This window comes from Ranitomeya variabilis, chromosome 5 (genome assembly GCF_051348905.1).
Source record: "Ranitomeya variabilis isolate aRanVar5 chromosome 5, aRanVar5.hap1, whole genome shotgun sequence".
In the NCBI taxonomy this organism is placed as follows: domain Eukaryota; kingdom Metazoa; phylum Chordata; class Amphibia; order Anura; family Dendrobatidae; genus Ranitomeya; species Ranitomeya variabilis.
Window position 1 is genome coordinate 154,914,965 of NC_135236.1, and position 17,630 is coordinate 154,932,594.

At 42.2% G+C, this 17,630-nt stretch overlaps 1 protein-coding gene across 7 annotated transcripts in view; it reads left to right on the plus strand.

The window, feature by feature from the left end:
• The window catches only part of LOC143775376 (A-kinase anchor protein 13-like), a 303,476-nt gene that overhangs the window by 267,807 nt on the left and 18,039 nt on the right, over window positions 1-17,630 (plus strand). For all 7 annotated transcript variants that reach the window (XM_077263431.1, XM_077263432.1, XM_077263437.1 and 4 more), the window contains 12 exons: window positions 312-373; window positions 2,940-3,000; window positions 5,381-5,519; window positions 5,753-5,865; window positions 7,155-7,301; window positions 10,153-10,403; window positions 11,527-11,652; window positions 12,396-12,513; window positions 13,893-14,144; window positions 14,876-14,952; window positions 15,946-16,127; window positions 16,209-16,291. In XM_077263431.1, coding sequence (XP_077119546.1) covers window positions 312-373; window positions 2,940-3,000; window positions 5,381-5,519; window positions 5,753-5,865; window positions 7,155-7,301; window positions 10,153-10,403; window positions 11,527-11,652; window positions 12,396-12,513; window positions 13,893-14,144; window positions 14,876-14,952; window positions 15,946-16,127; window positions 16,209-16,291 — 1,611 coding nt within the window. The remainder of the gene's footprint in view (window positions 1-311; window positions 374-2,939; window positions 3,001-5,380; window positions 5,520-5,752; window positions 5,866-7,154; window positions 7,302-10,152; window positions 10,404-11,526; window positions 11,653-12,395; window positions 12,514-13,892; window positions 14,145-14,875; window positions 14,953-15,945; window positions 16,128-16,208; window positions 16,292-17,630) is intronic.

Consider the following 17,630-nt stretch of genomic DNA (forward strand, 5'->3'; position numbering starts at 1 on the left):
CTTTTTGATATTCTAATTTTGTGAGATGCACCTGTACATGTGCAAGCTCAGTTCAGCTGAGCATGCATGTGATTTTTCAAGGGGGAGGGAGTAAACAAAAGCCAGACACCTCAGACTATGTCGGTGGAGAGTTGAGGTCCTCATACATATGAGATGAGCAGTTGCACTGAAATCTCCTACTTTGGCCATCGTTGCTCTGCAGTGGACTCCTTTACTGATGACAGTTTATGCGTGAGCTGTGACGCCGTATATGTTTTCTCGTCTTTGTAGGATTATTGCAGACACTTATATTGCCTATTTTCTATTTTCAGAATGTGGCTTGACTGTACATAGAGGCTGCAGAGATATTGTGGATTCCTGTGCAAAGATCAAGGTAGGTTTTATGGTCTGTGTACAGTACTTATATTATGTCTGATCTGCTAGAAAAAATGCCTAGACCTGAATGAGGATTACAGACTGTAACTACCTGAATGATGGTGATCTGATACCAAGGCCTAGATCAGATTGTAACTACCTGAATAATGGTGTCAAAGCTCTCATCAGACTGTTAGTACCTGAATGATGGTGTCAAGGCCCTGATCACTGTTACTATCTGAATGATAGTGATCTGATACCAAGACCCTGATCAGACTGTAACTACCTGAGTGATGGTGATGTGATACCAAGGCCCTGATCAGACTGTAACTACCTGAGTGATGGTGATGTGATACCAAGACCCTGATCAGACTGTTACTACCTGAGTGATGGTGGTGATACCAAGGCCCAGATCAGACTGTTACTACCTGAGTGATGGTGATGTGATACCAAGGCCCAGATCAGACTAACTACCTGAGTGATGGTGATGTGATACCAAGGCCCAGATCAGACTGTAACTACCTGAGTGATGGTGATGTGATAACAAGGCCCTGATCAAACTGTAACTACCTGAGTGATGGTGATGTGATACCAAGGCCCTGATCAGACTGTAACTACCTGAGTGATGGTGATGTGATACCAAGGCCCAGATCAGACTAACTACCTGAGTGATGGTGATGTGATACCAAGGCCCAGATCAGACTGTAACTACCTGAGTGATGGTGATGTGATACCAAGGCCCAGATCAGACTGTAACTACCTGAGTGATGGTGATGTGATACCAAGGCCCAGATCAGACTGTAACTACCTGAGTGATGGTGGTGATACCAAGGCCAAGATCAGACTAACTACCTGAGTGATGGTGATGTGATACCAAGGCCCTGATCAGACTGTTACTACCTGAGTGATGGTGATGTGATACCAAGGCCCAGATCAGACTAACTACCTGAGTGATGGTGATGTGATACCAAGGCCCAGATCAGACTGTAACTACCTGAGTGATGGTGGTGATACCAAGGCCCAGATCAGACTAACTACCTGAGTGATGGTGATGTGATACCAAGGCCCAGATCAGACTGTAACTACCTGAGTGATGGTGGTGATACCAAGGCCCAGATCAGACTGTAACTACCTGAGTGATGGTGGTGATACCAAGGCCCAGATCAGACTGTAACTACCTGAGTGATGGTGGTGATACCAAGGCCCAGATCAGACTGTACCTGAGTGATGGTGATGATACCAAGGCCCAGATCAGACTAACTACCTGAGTGATGGTGATGTGATACCAAGGCCCAGATTAGACTGTAACTACCTGAGTGATGGTGGTGATACCAAGGCCCAGATCAGACTAACTACCTGAGTGATGGTGATGTGATACCAAGGCCCAGATCAGACTGTAACTACCTGAGTGATGGTGGTGATACCAAGGCCCAGATCAGACTGTAACTACCTGAGTGATGGTGGTGATACCAAGGCCCAGATCAGACTGTAACTACCTGAGTGATGGTGGTGATACCAAGGCCCAGATCAGACTGTACCTGAGTGATGGTGATGATACCAAGGCCCAGATCAGACTGTTACTACCTGAGTGATGGTGATGTGATACCAAGGCCCAGATCAGACTACCTGAGTGATGGTGATGTGATACCAAGGCCCAGATCAGACTGTTACTACCTGAGTAATGGTGGTGATACCAAGGCCCAGATCAGACTGTAACTACCTGAGTGATGGTGATGTGATACCAAGGCCCAGATCAGACTGTAACTACCTGAGTGATGGTGATGTGATACCAAGGCCCAGATCAGACTGTAACTACCTGAGTGATGGTGGTGATACCAAGGCCCAGATCAGACTATAACTACCTGAGTGATGGTGGTGATACCAAGGCCCAGATCAGACTGTAACTACCTGAGTGATGGTGATATGATACCAAGGCCCAGATCAGACTAACTACCTGAGTGATGGTGATGTGATACCAAGGCCCAGATCAGACTGTAACTACCTGAGTGATGGTGGTGATACCAAGGCCCAGATCAGACTGTAACTACCTGAGTGATGGTGGTGATACAAGGCCCTAATCACACAGTTATTGCCATCACCTATACATCAGTTTAGATTGGCTTGAGTGGTTTCAGGATTTGACTGTAATTAGTCCAATAGGCTGCAGTATCCAGAAACAGTGCCACTTGTATCCATGGACTGTCCCTGGTATTATAGCTGAGAAAAAAAAGCCTAAATATAATTAAGAGCAGGAAAAGAAACCTATATCACAAAAAAAGGCTTCCGGAAGTGAATTATCAACGCAAAACCGAGATATAAATGACATTTGACGAACATGTCTAAAAGGTGTTCTATTGATCATGCTTCAAAGTTGGAGGTAATACTTTACAAAGACCATGGTATTTATTGTACATGGCGTCTCCACTACATGATGAGAACAAAAACATATCCATTGTCTTCATAGCCACATGTTAGTCCATCCTATTAATTAAACTGAAGGGTTGACTCCTTCTCCTGTGAATCGTACGGAGGATTTATACGGCTGTCATAGTATTATTACTAACAGAAAATGTCTTTCCTTACAGGAAGAAAAGGTTTTACAATCACAGGGTGCAGTCACTCAGACCGTAGTCATGAGAAATAAAGGTGAGCAGTGCCTAAACATATAAATGTTCTTGTAACTTATAAAGGACGTGATTAATTTTTGTTCATGCGTATACCTATATATGTATATATTTTTATTCAGAATACTGCTATACTGTGCCATGTGTTTAATATAAGCTAAATGTACTGGAAAATGGGAGTTTTGGTTGCATAGGATTTAAAAAAAACAAACAAACAAAAAGTTTGCCGAAAAACTGTGCTCCTTCTTGACTGCAGAGCAGATCAGAGCCATTCAGGTAAAGGAAACTGAGCTGTGGTACCAGACACAGTCTATAGACAAGATTGATGGCCCACATTTATTAAGAAATTTACACCAGTTTTTGGTGTTAATTGAACTGCAAAAAGCTGTAAAATTGGTCATAGATTAAATGGAAGCTGACAGTGATACATGTTGCCTGCTCCACGGGCGGCATGTATCAGACACTGCTGTATGATCCCAGCCGGGTATGTTTAATTCCAAAACAAAGCAAGGTTTCAGAGAGAGCCATATTTTAAAGGCCGCTGGGGACTGAGCTGTACAAGAGACTCATCGGGCAGGCGGGTGCCCAGTGGCTTCTCCGTGCCCACTGCCAGTGACTGACAGGTCTCTTCCTGAGTGTCTGTAATGGGAGAGACCTGACCATCCAGGGCTGAGAGTGGGGAGAAGCTGCCGGGGATCCGATGAGTCCTCTGTGTGGCTCGATCCCCAGCAGATTTTACAGTATGGTATTCTAAGAAACTCCACAGTATGTTAGAGATAAACCTATATGGCAGAAATCATACAGTCGGTGTCTGACACATTCTGCCCGTGGATCAGACAGCATGTATCAGATGTCAGGTTCCCTTGAGGGGCCTGTCTGAGCACAACATATTGATCTATTCATTGGATCGGAGGGCGTCTGACAACCGCTACCCCCAAACAGCTGTTATTCGCCCCAGCAACCTCTGGATGCACAGCTTTGCTCCATTTACTGTGTAGCAGGCGCTGCCGAGTATTGCGTGACAGGAGCCCACGCAACCCATTTATTTTGGATGGAGCGTGGGCAGCTGCTTTTATAAAGCTTTATTAACCTTGAAAATAGTGCATTTTTTTGCATAAATCTTCATCTTCTTTTCTGATGTGAAGATTTCATTTTCTGACTTTGCCCTATTATACTTTTAACTTTCTGATTCCAGACCAGTTCTTTAAAAGTAAATGTTGCTATCTACATTGGTTGTATAAGGGTATGTGCACACGTTCAGGATTTCTTGCAGAAATTTCCTGAAGAAAACCGGAAATTTTCTGCAAGAAATCCGCATTTTTTTTTTTGCGTTTTTTTTCCGTTTTTTTCGCGTTTTTTTAGCATTCTGCAAGCGTAATTAGCTTGCAGAATGCTAAAGTTTTCCAAGCGATCTGTAGCATCGCTTGGAAAACTGACTGACAGGTTGGTCACACTTGTCAAACATAGCGTTTGACAAGTGTGACCAACTTTTTACTATAGATGCAGCTTATGCAGCATCTATAGTAAAAGATAGAATGTTTAAAAATAATAAAAAAAATAAAAAAATGCTTATACTCACCCAGACATCTCCTCACCGGCGTCCGGCTCCTCTTCCTATAGCTGGTCTGTGCGCACAGGACCTTCCGTGACGTCACGGTCACGTGAGCGGTCACATGACCGCTCACGACCAATCACAGGACAGTGACGTCATCGGCAGGTCTTTCGCCGCACACCAGCTACAGGAACCGAACGGCAGCGTGCAGTGGAGGCGGGAAGACATCGAGGGTGAGTATAGGACTGTTTTTTATTTTAATTCTTATTTTTTGACCACTTATATGGTGCCCAGTGCGTGGAGGAGAGTCTCCTCTCCTCCACCCTGGGTACCAACAGCACATAATCTGCTTACTTCCCGCATGGTGGGCACAGCCCCGTGCGGGAAGTAAGCAGATCAATGGACCCCTAGGTGTGCGGAATCCCCTGCAATTCCGCATTTTAATGAACATGTTGCTTTTTTTTCCGCGATGCGATTTTTTCGCGGAAAAAAAGGCTACATTTGCACAAAAAAATGCGGAATACACTTAAAATAATAGGAGGCATATGTAAGCGTTTTTTTCGCGTTTTTATCACGTTTTTATAGCAAAAAAACGCGAAAAATACTGAACGTGTGCACATGGCCTAAGATTGCTTCCTCTTTTGTCACTTTTATGCTTTGGAAACCTTTTTGTTCGTGCTTTGAGCATCTAAGACCAGTCCAAAATTTCTTATTGTCGGTTTTAAGAAAAGTTGTAAATATGTTGCTCATTCACTGCTCCTTTAAAAATTGTGCAATTTATGCCAAAAACTGTGGTGACCTGATTAATACATTTGAATAATTGAATAACAAACATATTAATATTTCTTAGGCTCCCTACCAAAGGAGCGGCCTCGCTCAGCAATTGTGGCAGTAGATGAAAAGTCCTTGATGACGCTTGGCTTCAATGCCAGAAGACCGCAGACGACGTTATCTATATCCAAAAGTATCTCTACACAAAACATTTCAGGGTATGAAGTTTTTATTTTGCTGCTTAAATCCAGTCCAAGGAAAAGCCAGAATGACTATTAGAAGTTTTTTTCTGTTATCATTAGAGTAAATGCTTTAAAACATTATTTCATAACAGATATAAGGAGCATTTCTTTATATATAAGAACCCATGAATGAAAACTCAAGCCGTATGTGGCCACTCCATGTGCCATAGCCGTTTACACTACAAGTCTTTTTAATCCTCCTTTTGCAGGCTGGGACGTGATGACAATCTTCTGGGCAGCTTCAGAACTTTGTCGCAATCGACGGACTCTTTGCACAAAGCCTGTAAGGTTAATGAGTCTACGGAATCTCTGAGCGATGAAGGTAATAGACTTGTGTTGTAAATTAACAGTACAATCTGTCTTACATTTTAGGTAAATGTTTCTTTATTTTCCAGCAAATTACAAGCATATGATTATAGGATTACTAATTGTAAGCCTGCAGATTTTCCTTTCATTAACCTCCTGCTGTACATTTAGAGGGGTTATTCCTAAAGTATCAGTAGGATTTTTATGACTGACGATGTGTACATTTCTGCCAATAGAACTCATATTTTTAAATGTACCTTTTTGCACATACTGACCCCTAAAGCATACCCCTCCAGGCTCTTTTTACCATCCAATTCCCATTGGATCGGTCTTGCTTTAGCTCCACTGATCGTAGTCGATTATACAGGGTGCAAACTCTCTCAACCGGCTTACTGCCTGCATAGTTCTGCTCTACCGTCACATGTGCCACAATATGCTCTATTCTCTGCACTGTATGGTCTTGTACAGCAGTCTGTCTGCCCGATTTTATCTTCTGCCATGTGCATTAATATAGCTGCTTACGTATTTTTTACATAAATACTCTGTTTCCTACACTCATCCACAATGGAGATTCTAATAACTAGTCCCAGAAGAACAGATCTGTGTTTGATACCTTCAGCAAGACAGCCGAGTGATGTGAAACTGCAAATGCCGCTTGTTTGAGAATTATCTTCTTGCAGTTTTACATCTCTCAGATCTCTGCTATCAAATACAGCTTAACTTTGTTGAACCCTAGTTATTACAAGTTCCTTTGTGAAAACCGGCAAGCAGAGCAGTGATGTAAAAACGCACAGGCAGCAGATAAACATAGATAGCAGCAGATAAAACCAGGATGGCCGAGTGTGTACAGGAGCTTAGTGCATAGAAAAATAGAGTGAATTCTACACTTCCATTAGCTCGATGATGTTCCAAATATCTGTGGTGATGCATGTGAGTGATCATCTCAGAGTGGTGAGGCTAGTCATGGCACACACGAGAGAGAGGGATGGTTCTGCAACACTAATTAGAAGCAGGGTACTGCTGGGAAATATAATTTTAGCAGTGTAATAGACCCGCCAATAGAGCTATGTGAAGCTAGATGCACAAATAGGGCGGGAAAGATGAAGAAAGACATAAAGGCACAAGAAACATTACATTGGCCTTACTCGATATGATAAATATACATTTATTGTGCATTGTGAACAATAATGTGATTGTAGGAATAGCCCTGTAAATAGATGGACAGCTTCTCCTTTTTCCTTCTGCTATTGTGAATAATTTCCTTTGGAGTTGTAACATAACAGTGGACAATATCTTTGCCCCTAGGTACTGATCTGTACGAGGGGCAGCTCTTAGGAGAATTTGAGATAGATTCAAGACAACTGGAGAAAGCCTCTTGGAGTGAAGCAGTGGACGGCGTGTTTCTTATACTACAAATGAAAGAAGTTGTTAAACGTCAGGATGTTATTTATGGTGAGGAGTAATACATTTTGTTCTTTGTGTTCATGTGCAGTGCACAGTTACTATATAGGTGCAATATAATCATGTACTGCCTTGTGGAACAAACAACCTCTTGTGAAAAAATATAAAATCTTCAAAACTGCATGTGTGACTTCATCCTTAAGATTGCCTTGTGTTACTTCAGAAGGGTTATTGAAATTCTATAAAAAAAAAACATTGTGGAGATCAGTATTTTTGGTTCTGTGTATGGAACTTGGACAGACCTCTGTAAGGGGGAGGAGGGGATTACAGCAAATGCTTTAAATGGGTTTTCCCAGAACAGAGAAAAAATAAAATATACGGTAGTTATAATGAATTCCTAAATTCCTTTAATTAATTTAATTTGTCTGGGGAGGTTATTACTTTATGTTAAAATGATTATGATCTTGTTATACTGACTAAAACGTCCTAGAATGTTAATAGGACAGGTGTCTGTGAGCATGTATAGAGTAAGAAGCAGCACTCCTGTAACCTAGAGACTACTTATCCCATGTACTGTCTAGCTGTCTGTCACAGCAGCTGCTCAGTAGTCAGAAAGATAGTGTGAGCAGCCTCTTTTTACCTCATCAACCCTGTTATCTTCAGTATCAGATCAGACAGACAAGGGTGGGCAGCCTCTTCTTATCTAATCACTCCTGGTATCTCTAGTATTAGATCAGAATGGCAGGGTGAAAACAGTCCGAGCAAACTTTTCTTCAGTACTCTTGGTATCTCCAGTATTAGATCAGACCAACATGGTGGACAACAGTGTGAGCTGCCTCTTCTTACCTCATCACTCCTGGTATATCCAATATTCTATCAGACCAACATGGTGGACAGCAGTGTGAGCAGCCTCTTCTTACCTCAGCACTCCTGGTATCTCCAGTATTAGATCAGATAGACTGGGAGGACAGCAGCGTGAGCAGCCTCTTCTTACCTCAGCACTCCTGGTATTTCCAGTATTAGATCAGAATGACAGGGTGGACAGCAGTGTGAGCAGCCTCTTCTTACCTCAGCACTCCTGGTATCTTCAGTATTAGATCGGAATGACAGGGTGGACAGCAATGTGAGCAGCCTCTTCTTATCAGCACTCCTGGTACCTTCAGTATTAGCTCAGATAGACAAGATGGACAGCAGTGTGAACAGCCTCTAGTTACATCAGCACCCCCAGTAGCTTCAGAATTAGATCATAAAGACAAGGTGGACAGCAGTGTAAGCAGCCTCCTTTTCAGCACCCCTGGTATCTTCAGTATCTGATAGACAGGACTGACAGCAGTGTTAGCAGCCTCTCCTTACCTCAGCATACCTTCTATTTCCAATACTGGATCTGAAGATCTAGAAGAGCATATGCTCAGAGGCTCTTGTCCATACATTCTACAACAGGTTTTTATCCGTGTAATAAGATGGTGACCATTTCAGTGTATTATTGTGAATACCTCACTTGACAAAACTATCATGTTTTGCTAATTAGGGGTATTTAGGAATTTATTATTGCATTCTGTTATCTGTTAATTGCATTCTATATTACCTTAGTATCTTGGTATTATTCTTACAATGCTCTCTACATTTTAATTTTGTAAGTAGACCTTTTTTATAGGCGGTAGGGATATTTTGTCTTTGTAGCAGAGTCATGTAATGTCTTAGGCCATGTGCACACGTTCAGGATTTTTTGCGTTTTTTTCGCGTTTTTTCGCTATAAAAACGCGAAAAAAACGCTAACCTATGCCTCCTACTATTTACAGTGTATTCCGCATTTTTTGTGCAAATGTTGCGATTTTTTTCCGTGAAAAAATCGCATCGCGGAAAAAAAAGCAACATGTTCATTAAAAATGCAAAATTGCGGGGATTCCGCACACCTAGGAGTCCATTGATCTGCTTACTTCCCGCACGGGGCTGTGCACACCTTGCGGGAAGTAAGCAGATTATGTGCGGTTGGTACCCAGGGTGGAGGAGAGGAGACTCTCCTCCACGGACTGGGCACCATATAAGTGGTAAGAAAAAAAGAATTAAAATAAAAAATAGTGATATACTCACCTTCGATGTCTTCCCGCCTCTCAGGTGCATGCTGCCGCTTCGGTTCCTGTAGCTGGTGTGCGGTGAAGGACCTGCGATGACGTCACGGTCCTGTGATTGGTCGAGACCGGTCATGTGACCGCTCACGTGACCGCGACATCATGGAAGGTCCTGCGCGCGCACACCATCTATACGGAACGGACGCCGCTGAGGTCTGCAGGTGAGTATAAGCATTTTTTTTATTATTTTTAAACATTCTATCTTTTACTATTGATGCTGCATAAGCAGCATCTATAGTAAAAAGTTGGTCACACTTGTCAAACACTGTTTGACAAGTGTGACCAACCTGTCAGTCAGTTTTCCAAGCGATGCTACAGATCGCTTGGAAAACTTTAGCATTCTGCAAGCTAATTACGCTTGCAGAATGCTAAAAAAAAACAAAAAAAACCCCGAAAAAAACGCAAAAAAAAAAATTGCGGATTTCTTGCAGAAAATTTCCGGTTTTCTTCAGGAAATTTCTGCAAGAAATCCGGACGTGTGCACATACCCTTAAGTGACTTTTTTATGGAGACTGTACTCCAATTGTTACATACTATAATGTCTATTTTAGCATCATTATGTCAATCATTTGTAAGCAGATTTGCCTTAATCTCTCCTAGGCTACAAGGCCCTCAAGATGTTTATTTGCCAAAAGTTTTTTCAATTTTTTTTTTTTTTTAAATCTTGTTTCTACAAAGGCTTGTCTCTTCATATCATGTTGTTCCCTTCGTGTGTATGCGGTGTGAATGAGAACTTCCTTACATGCCAGTAACGGTCTGATCTTTACTCACAGAGCTAATGCAGACTGAAATGCACCATTTCCTCAGACTGAAGATCATGAGTGACATCTACTGCCAGGGGATGTTGTCTGAGCTACAGTATGAGCAGCAGGTCATAGAGAAGATCTTTCCATGCATGGACGAGCTGCTGAATATCCACTCTCAGTTCTTCCAGCGAATGCTGGACAGGAAAAAGGAATCGATGGTTGCGAAAAGTGAGAAGAATTATGTCATCAGGAGGATTGGAGATATTTGCACACACCAGGTAACGTGTTCATGTTGTACTTTGTGCATGTTAAGGCTTCATTAACTCCTAAACGTACGGAAGCTTGTTATATTCTTGGGTACGAGTGCTGTATAATGCTCAGTATTCCCTTGGGGATGTAATGAACACCATGTTTTTATGATGTGTTGTGTAGCCTTGTCTCTTTTTTTGTTATAACCAGTAATACTAGATCTGCAATGACTATTGTAAAAGGCTTAATACTTGTAGTGCCTACAAATATGAACCCAGGGCTTCACATCTTCCAGAACCAGGGACTGGTTACAACCATCTTCTGTAATGAATTTAAATTCTTAATTCTCCCAGAAAATATGGGCGCTTAATATGTGGTACCCCTTGTACCACATATTACCTGTGGTACCTGTCACTTTGGATATTATTCAGTCAAGGTTTTCCAGATAACGCCTTTGCCTTTAAATATGTATAAATCAGCTGTTAATATTCATTTTATACTTGTTGTTTATTGGAATTTACTATTCTGTGTATACTTTCATTGCCAGAAGTTTAGAGACTGTGTTTTCAAAAACTCTGCTGCTTCAGTGTTTTAGATCTTTTAGTTTCTATTGTTCCTGAAGTGCAATTAGAAGCATTTCATCGGTTTTTAAAGTTTTGACAAATCGTGTATGCAGAGACTCAATATGTACAGAGTTGTAAATTATGTTTCAAGGCTTCTGCAATTTGCCCTGGCATGTGAATATCAGCCTCTGGGATGGGAGCCAATGTTTTTGTTTGGGTAGGAGGAATTGCCCTTTAACTCCGAAAGCCGAGCCTAGACTGGGTCTGTACTGGTCCGCAGCCTCTAAGTATAATCTAGAATGTTCTCATTCAATTACTGTAGACAAATGTTTTTGAAATGGTGAGAAATTCAAGCATAAAGTTTTTGTACTCTCCATTTATATATGCAAATAATTTCCCAGAGGAGCATGCATGGCCTATAAGCCTCCTCACATTGGCATGCCAGGCCTGGCATGTCCCTCTCCACAAGGAGAAACTTTACCTCTTAGACTACATTTATATTGTTATTTTGTTTTTTTTATTTAATGGTGGAAGACCTAACATTTTTAATTTTTATCGTCTTTCTATATTTTCTGATGTCTCTTTTCAGTTTTCCGGAGAAAATGCAGAGCGCATGATTAAAACTTATGGTAAATTCTGTGGCCACCACAAGGAAGCGTTGGACTATTTTAAGGATCTACTATCTAAAGACAAAAGGTTTCAGGCTTTTGTAAAGGTATAGAAAATATATTCTATTTTAACAGTTTAAAGGGAACCAATCTCCTTAGAATAAATCACTATTTACCTACATATATGGTGGTAATCTGCATGTAAATAGGGATTAAATCATGCTAGACAATGTAAGTGCAAGAGCGGCCACAGGGAGAAAATGGCGTTATATTCTCCCTGCAGCAGCTAGCTTCCTGTCTACAGAGAGAAAATGAAGTTATATTCTCCCTGCAGCCGCTAGCTTCCTGTCTACAGAGAGAAAATGAAGTTATATTATATTTTCCCCCTGCAGCCACCAGCTTCCAGGCTACAGAGAGAAAATGAAGTTATATCCCCCCTGCAGCCACCAGCTTCCAGGCTACGGGGCGCTGGAGGGGACTGTAACATTCACCGCTCATTATGCAGTGAGCATGCTTTAATCTCTTGCCCTTGCACCTGAAGTGACAACCTACTTAACAGTATATGCCTGCAGAGCTGATCGTCACTATAGGTTCAGGGGGAGAGGTTACACCACACACTCAATTTTGCAGTAACAGCTCCCTGAAGACTGGAAGTGAGCAGCTGCAGGGGGAACATAACCTCATTTTCTCCCTGCAGCCGCACTTTCAGTTAACCAGCATCATGTGATTTAAATGCTATTTACCTGCAGATCACCATTGTCCCTATAGGTAAAAAGAGTTATGTGAGGTGACGTGCAGCTTGTGTTACCCAATATGTATGGGTCACTCTAAATGTTTGTGTCTGTTTCAGAAAAAAAGTAGCAGTCCCCTAGTGAGGCGAATGGGGATTCCAGAATGCCTGTTATTGGTTACACAGAGGATTACAAAGTATCCAATTATTTTGGAGAGAATACTTCACTATACAGATGGTAAGGTCATCATTCATGCATTTGATTGCAGTGATATAAATCACTACATGGTCATTTCACTGAGAAGTTCTGTTAGCCTTAAAAGGATTGTCCTCTTTCAGTTAAGCTTCCTTCCTGGGCGCTGTTTGATATAAAAAGACACCGTGCTACACTCACTGCTCCAGCGATCCTCCTCCGCTGCTGCTCCAGTGTCCTGGCATTGGCTGCACCACTGACGCCATGTGGACAGCTCTGCAGGCAATCAGTGAGCTTCAGCATTTATACTGGCAAAGCTGCTGAGCTCACCGAGTGCCGATGCCGGACACCGAGAGCAGTGAAGTTGTGGAGTCGAGAATAAGTATGGCACGTTTTCTTCACCGAATAGCACCTGGTGATGAAGATTATCTGAAAGGGAACAACCCCATAAATCCATCACTCACTAACATCAGCATTTCTCAGACTTAATTGGAGTGCAAGCAGACTTTCATTCGTCACTACTAGATGGCAAATATTCCAGACTTTAGCCTTTGTTACTTTTGCTGTCCTTTTTTTGTATATGTATTATTTGCAGTAACATATAGGGGCTGCCTTCGGGCTGTGGCCATGATATACATTCACTATAATGGAGCTGTAGAAACCTCCATTAGTAGTGTGCCCATATGGTTACAATCTAGGTGGGAGATTACAAGAATACAGGTAATGTGATGAGCCCACGTGATAGTTACCAGAGTATCACGGGTGCATGAGTGAGAAATTCGAGTCTCCTAGGCCCCATATTTCGCAGCTATTAGATAACCACAAAACATGCTGAGATTGCCTGACAAACACTGGCAAATCCTTGAATGATTTGTGGCTAACTGACGCAAAACATGTGGACGCGGGGCCTCGAACGTGTCATTCAAGCACCCGCAATACTCGGAGCATTCGCGAGCACCCTAGGCAAAGTCAAGTAACAAGCACTTGTGCTCATCACTACTGTTAGAGGCAAATTTTATTGATTGGACTTAACTCATACATTGGAAGTGTAGAAAACCAGTCCTCCCAGATATTATGTAGTTTCTCCTAAATAAAGCTGAAAAATAAAATGAAATCAAACTACAGTCCCTCTAGTTTTATGCTATAAGAAACAGTATGTATGTCACAAGGATAAACCATTACTAGTATGTTTGTAGTTACTATCGGAAATTTAGAACATCACTGGATTATCACGGCCCCTTCTTCATTCAGGTAAAGGCCAGGATACAGAGACTAGTGGTGGACACTGGAAGCAGGCTTATCGTATTAGGAGGGAAATCACTAATGAGTATTATTCATTTTATAGCATTGTAAGTTTTTAGAAAGCTCGTCAAAGGGTCTAGACCACCCCCCAAATGTTTTTTTGTCTACCTGTGATATTTTAGAAAATGATGTGGAACATCAGTCTGTCACCTGCGGCCTGAGCTTGGTAAAGGAAGTTCTAAATGAAGTGAACAATAAAGTAAAAAATTATGAGATGAAGAAGCGGCTCCATGAGATCTATAGTAAGACAGACAGCAAGTCTATACAGCGGATGAAGAGCGGACAGATGTTTGCCAAGGAGGATCTTAAGAGAAGGAAGTTTGTTCGTGATGGTCCTGTGTTCCTGAGGTCCAACCAAACTAGTAGATCAAAAGGTAAAATATTTTACAATGAATTGAGTAAAGTAACTGTCTATTATAGAGTGATATGAAAATAATACATTGTATTATCTCTACATGTAGCTTCAGGATTAGCAAGTCCATTCTCCTTGTAATTGTCAGACTGCTGAAATGCCAGAATTCCCGTGTGGTGCCTTGGAGGACTGTCCAGTTCAGAGGCCCAGCTCTTATATACAGTGACATCTGTACAATTAAGTTGTGAGTTAGTCATTCTCGCCCACGAGCTGTATTCTGCCAAGAACAACCAGTTCTCCCAGTCTCCACCCTGCTGGAGGAGCATTTTGTTTTCCCTGTTCCATCAACACCAACTTTACAAGGCTTGGTAACCTGGTTTTCTTGGCTATGAATTGTCTCCATCAGCTTAGACAGGGAGGGAGGAAAAACTCATAATTTCAGGCTATTTTTACTGTCCATGAAGCATATTGCTGAAAACAATCATCCTTTCCAGTTAAGTCACCAGTTGTAGGACATTGTACAGTACTAGTCTCCTCGTTGCTGCAAATTGGAACATTTATCTAATGCAGAATGTGTTAGGAAGAGAAATAAGCCAAGTTTGACTCTAGCACAGTAGAGCTATTCATGGCTCCATCCACAAGGTTAGGCAAAGCAGATGATTTCAGGACTGGCAATGCAGCGGGGGCAGGAAGGTTACCGCGGGTGTTTATTATTCTACAGTAAACCTTCTTTTTTTGTGCCATGTTTCACAGAGTCTCTGGCTGTTCTGCTGTCTGATGTCTTGGTCTTCCTCCAAGAAAAGGACCAGAAATATGTATTTGCATCACTGGTGAGTATCATTCTCATTGATGGGGGGGAAATTTTTATATATATATATATATATATATATATATATATATATATATATATATAATGTGACAGCTGATTGTAGTTCATCGGTTTTAGTGTACATACTTTAGTGGCAGAGAGATACAGATTTGTCCTCCACTTTGATAATTATATGGTTATTCACATCTACATACATGGGTATTTTTGGATAGTTCGTGCTAAAATCTTCAGCTGCTCTTTTTTTTTCTCTTTTTTACATGTTAGTACCTTGGAGACCGACTGCTGCAGCTATACAGGTGGACAAGTGCAGTGCTGACAAGCTCTTTTCTTTTGAGCTTGTAAGCACTATTTTGAAGCTGACCAGGATTGCTGGGGTGCATTACCACCTCCTAATCCTGGCTAGCGTCACTGCAGTGCTTACAAGCTAGACAGCTGGATGGTCGGTCTCCTAGGCAATGAGCTGTAAACAAAAGAAAAATGTTGATATCTCAAGAAAAGCTGTACATTTTAATAAGCAATGAATTGCAAAAGTTGCAGTCTCCGACAATATCCACCTATGAATATGGGAGTGGTTAACCCTTTAAGTATATTCAGATTTTGGCCCACATTTTTTAATTATTTTATACTTGGTTTGATGGACATTACACAGATTACAATGTTGCAGCTAAACTTGCACAACTCTTAGCATCGTTCTTACTTAAAAAAATAAGATGCAAGAAAAATGGTCAAGCTGCCAACATTTACACTGGATCGTGAGCTACCAAGGTTGAAAAGTTACAAGTGAGTGCACATAGCAGCCATATAAGAACATTCAGGCATTAGGCGTGGACAGAGCCAGAAATGTGGGTAGTTTTTATCTCAAACACTGTCTCCAATTCCATGTTGGTCTTCAGGCCGTGTTTGTCAAGTCTCCAGAAGTGTCTCAATACAATCATAATGGAGGACCGCGATGTTCGGATGTCTTGATAGCTCTTTCTTTTTTGTATGTCTTTAGGAGCAAAAATCTACAGTGATTTCTTTGAAGAATCTCATAGTGCGGGAGGTGGCACACGATGAGAAGGGACTGTTTCTGATCAGCACAGTAGGAAAAGACCCTGAACTAGTAGAAGTACTTGCGAGTACAAAAGAAGAGCGGAATAGCTGGATTGGAACCATCAAGCAAACAATGCAGACCATGTAGGTTGCTATATGTCACTGCTGTAGAGAGCCCCGCTCTGTGTATTACCAGTCATTCACTATCGGGCTTTATAATCATAGGGATAAAGATGAGGATGAAGGTGTTCAGAGTGAATCTGAGGAAGAAAAAAGAAACTGGGATGCTAAAGCCAAAGAATTAAAAGGTCAGTTTCTGCTTCATATTTTATCATTTTTTTTCTGTGCGCAGGAAACTTTACACTACCTTTTCTAACTTTCTCCGACCACATAATATGAGCCTGTGGTGCTGACTATGGCTACACTACACTCTTCGTATTTGTCACTACTGGAGATTTAGGCCACGTGCATATGCCGCTTTACAGTAATGTAAAGATGACGTTACTGTGCACACGTTCTGTCCCTGTTCACTTCTTGTAACCGTGTCAGGGACCAGAAACTGTGAATCGGTTAAAAGAAGTGACCTGTTCGTTCTTCAAGCGGCTTCATGGGGAAGCCACCCGCTCTGTGTACTTAATGTGGAACAGTGACCGCCAGCATTTTCCTATAGCGTTTGTCTTGGAAAACTCTGCGGTTCTACCAGTGTCCTAAAGACTCCATGTGCACATAGCCCCAGAGTAAGGCTAGGGTCACATTGCGTTATGTGACCGCGTTTAACGGACTACGTTACACCGCGGCATAACGCGGTGTTAACGTAGTCCGTTAACGCCGCCATAGCCTGTAATGGTGAGCGCATCGCTAGCGCACGCCCACATTGGGCGGGCGCTAGCGATGTTGCGTCATTTGAGTGACGGACCTCGGACGCTGCTTGCAGCGTCCGCGGCGCGCCCGAGGTCCGTTCCTCGCTAGTGCAGATCGGGGATCTGCGCTAGCGGGGACGCCGAACGCGGACCCTAGAGAAGCATTGCGTTAGCGCAATTCGCTAGCGCTATGCGCTTAACGGATTGCCCTAACGCAATGTGAACCTAGCCTTAGGCCGACGATGTGTGGTTTCCCTGCAAAATCACGTTTGTAATTGGTCTCCTATTTTTCTGGGTGAAATAAATGAGGCCGTGCAAAATCAAGTAATTGTTTGTTAATGGCAACAAACAGTTTGCTGTGTCCAGCCTTATTCTTGTGCAGGTGCTCAACCAATGCTGTAGTCAAACTGCAGCTTTTTATGGTCCACAGACAGGGCGAGGTGATAATGTTCTCCTTTTAGTGCCTATACAATGCTCTTGGGTACACATGCTGCTAGCAGTGACATGCAGCGGGAAGATCAGTTTATGCGAAAGCAAGTGCACAATACCTGAAGTCTCTCCTGTAAGTCACTCTGTAAGAGAAGCCCAAACCGGTGTGTGCCTCATCAGCAATACTGCCACATTTAACCTTCTGGTGGGGGGATACATGCCTCATCAGCAATCCTGCCACATTTAACCTTCTGGTGGGGGGATACATGCCTCATCAGCAATACTGCCAGGCTACTGCCACATTTACCCTTCTGGTGGGGGGATACATGCCTCATCAGCAATACTGCCAGGCTACTGC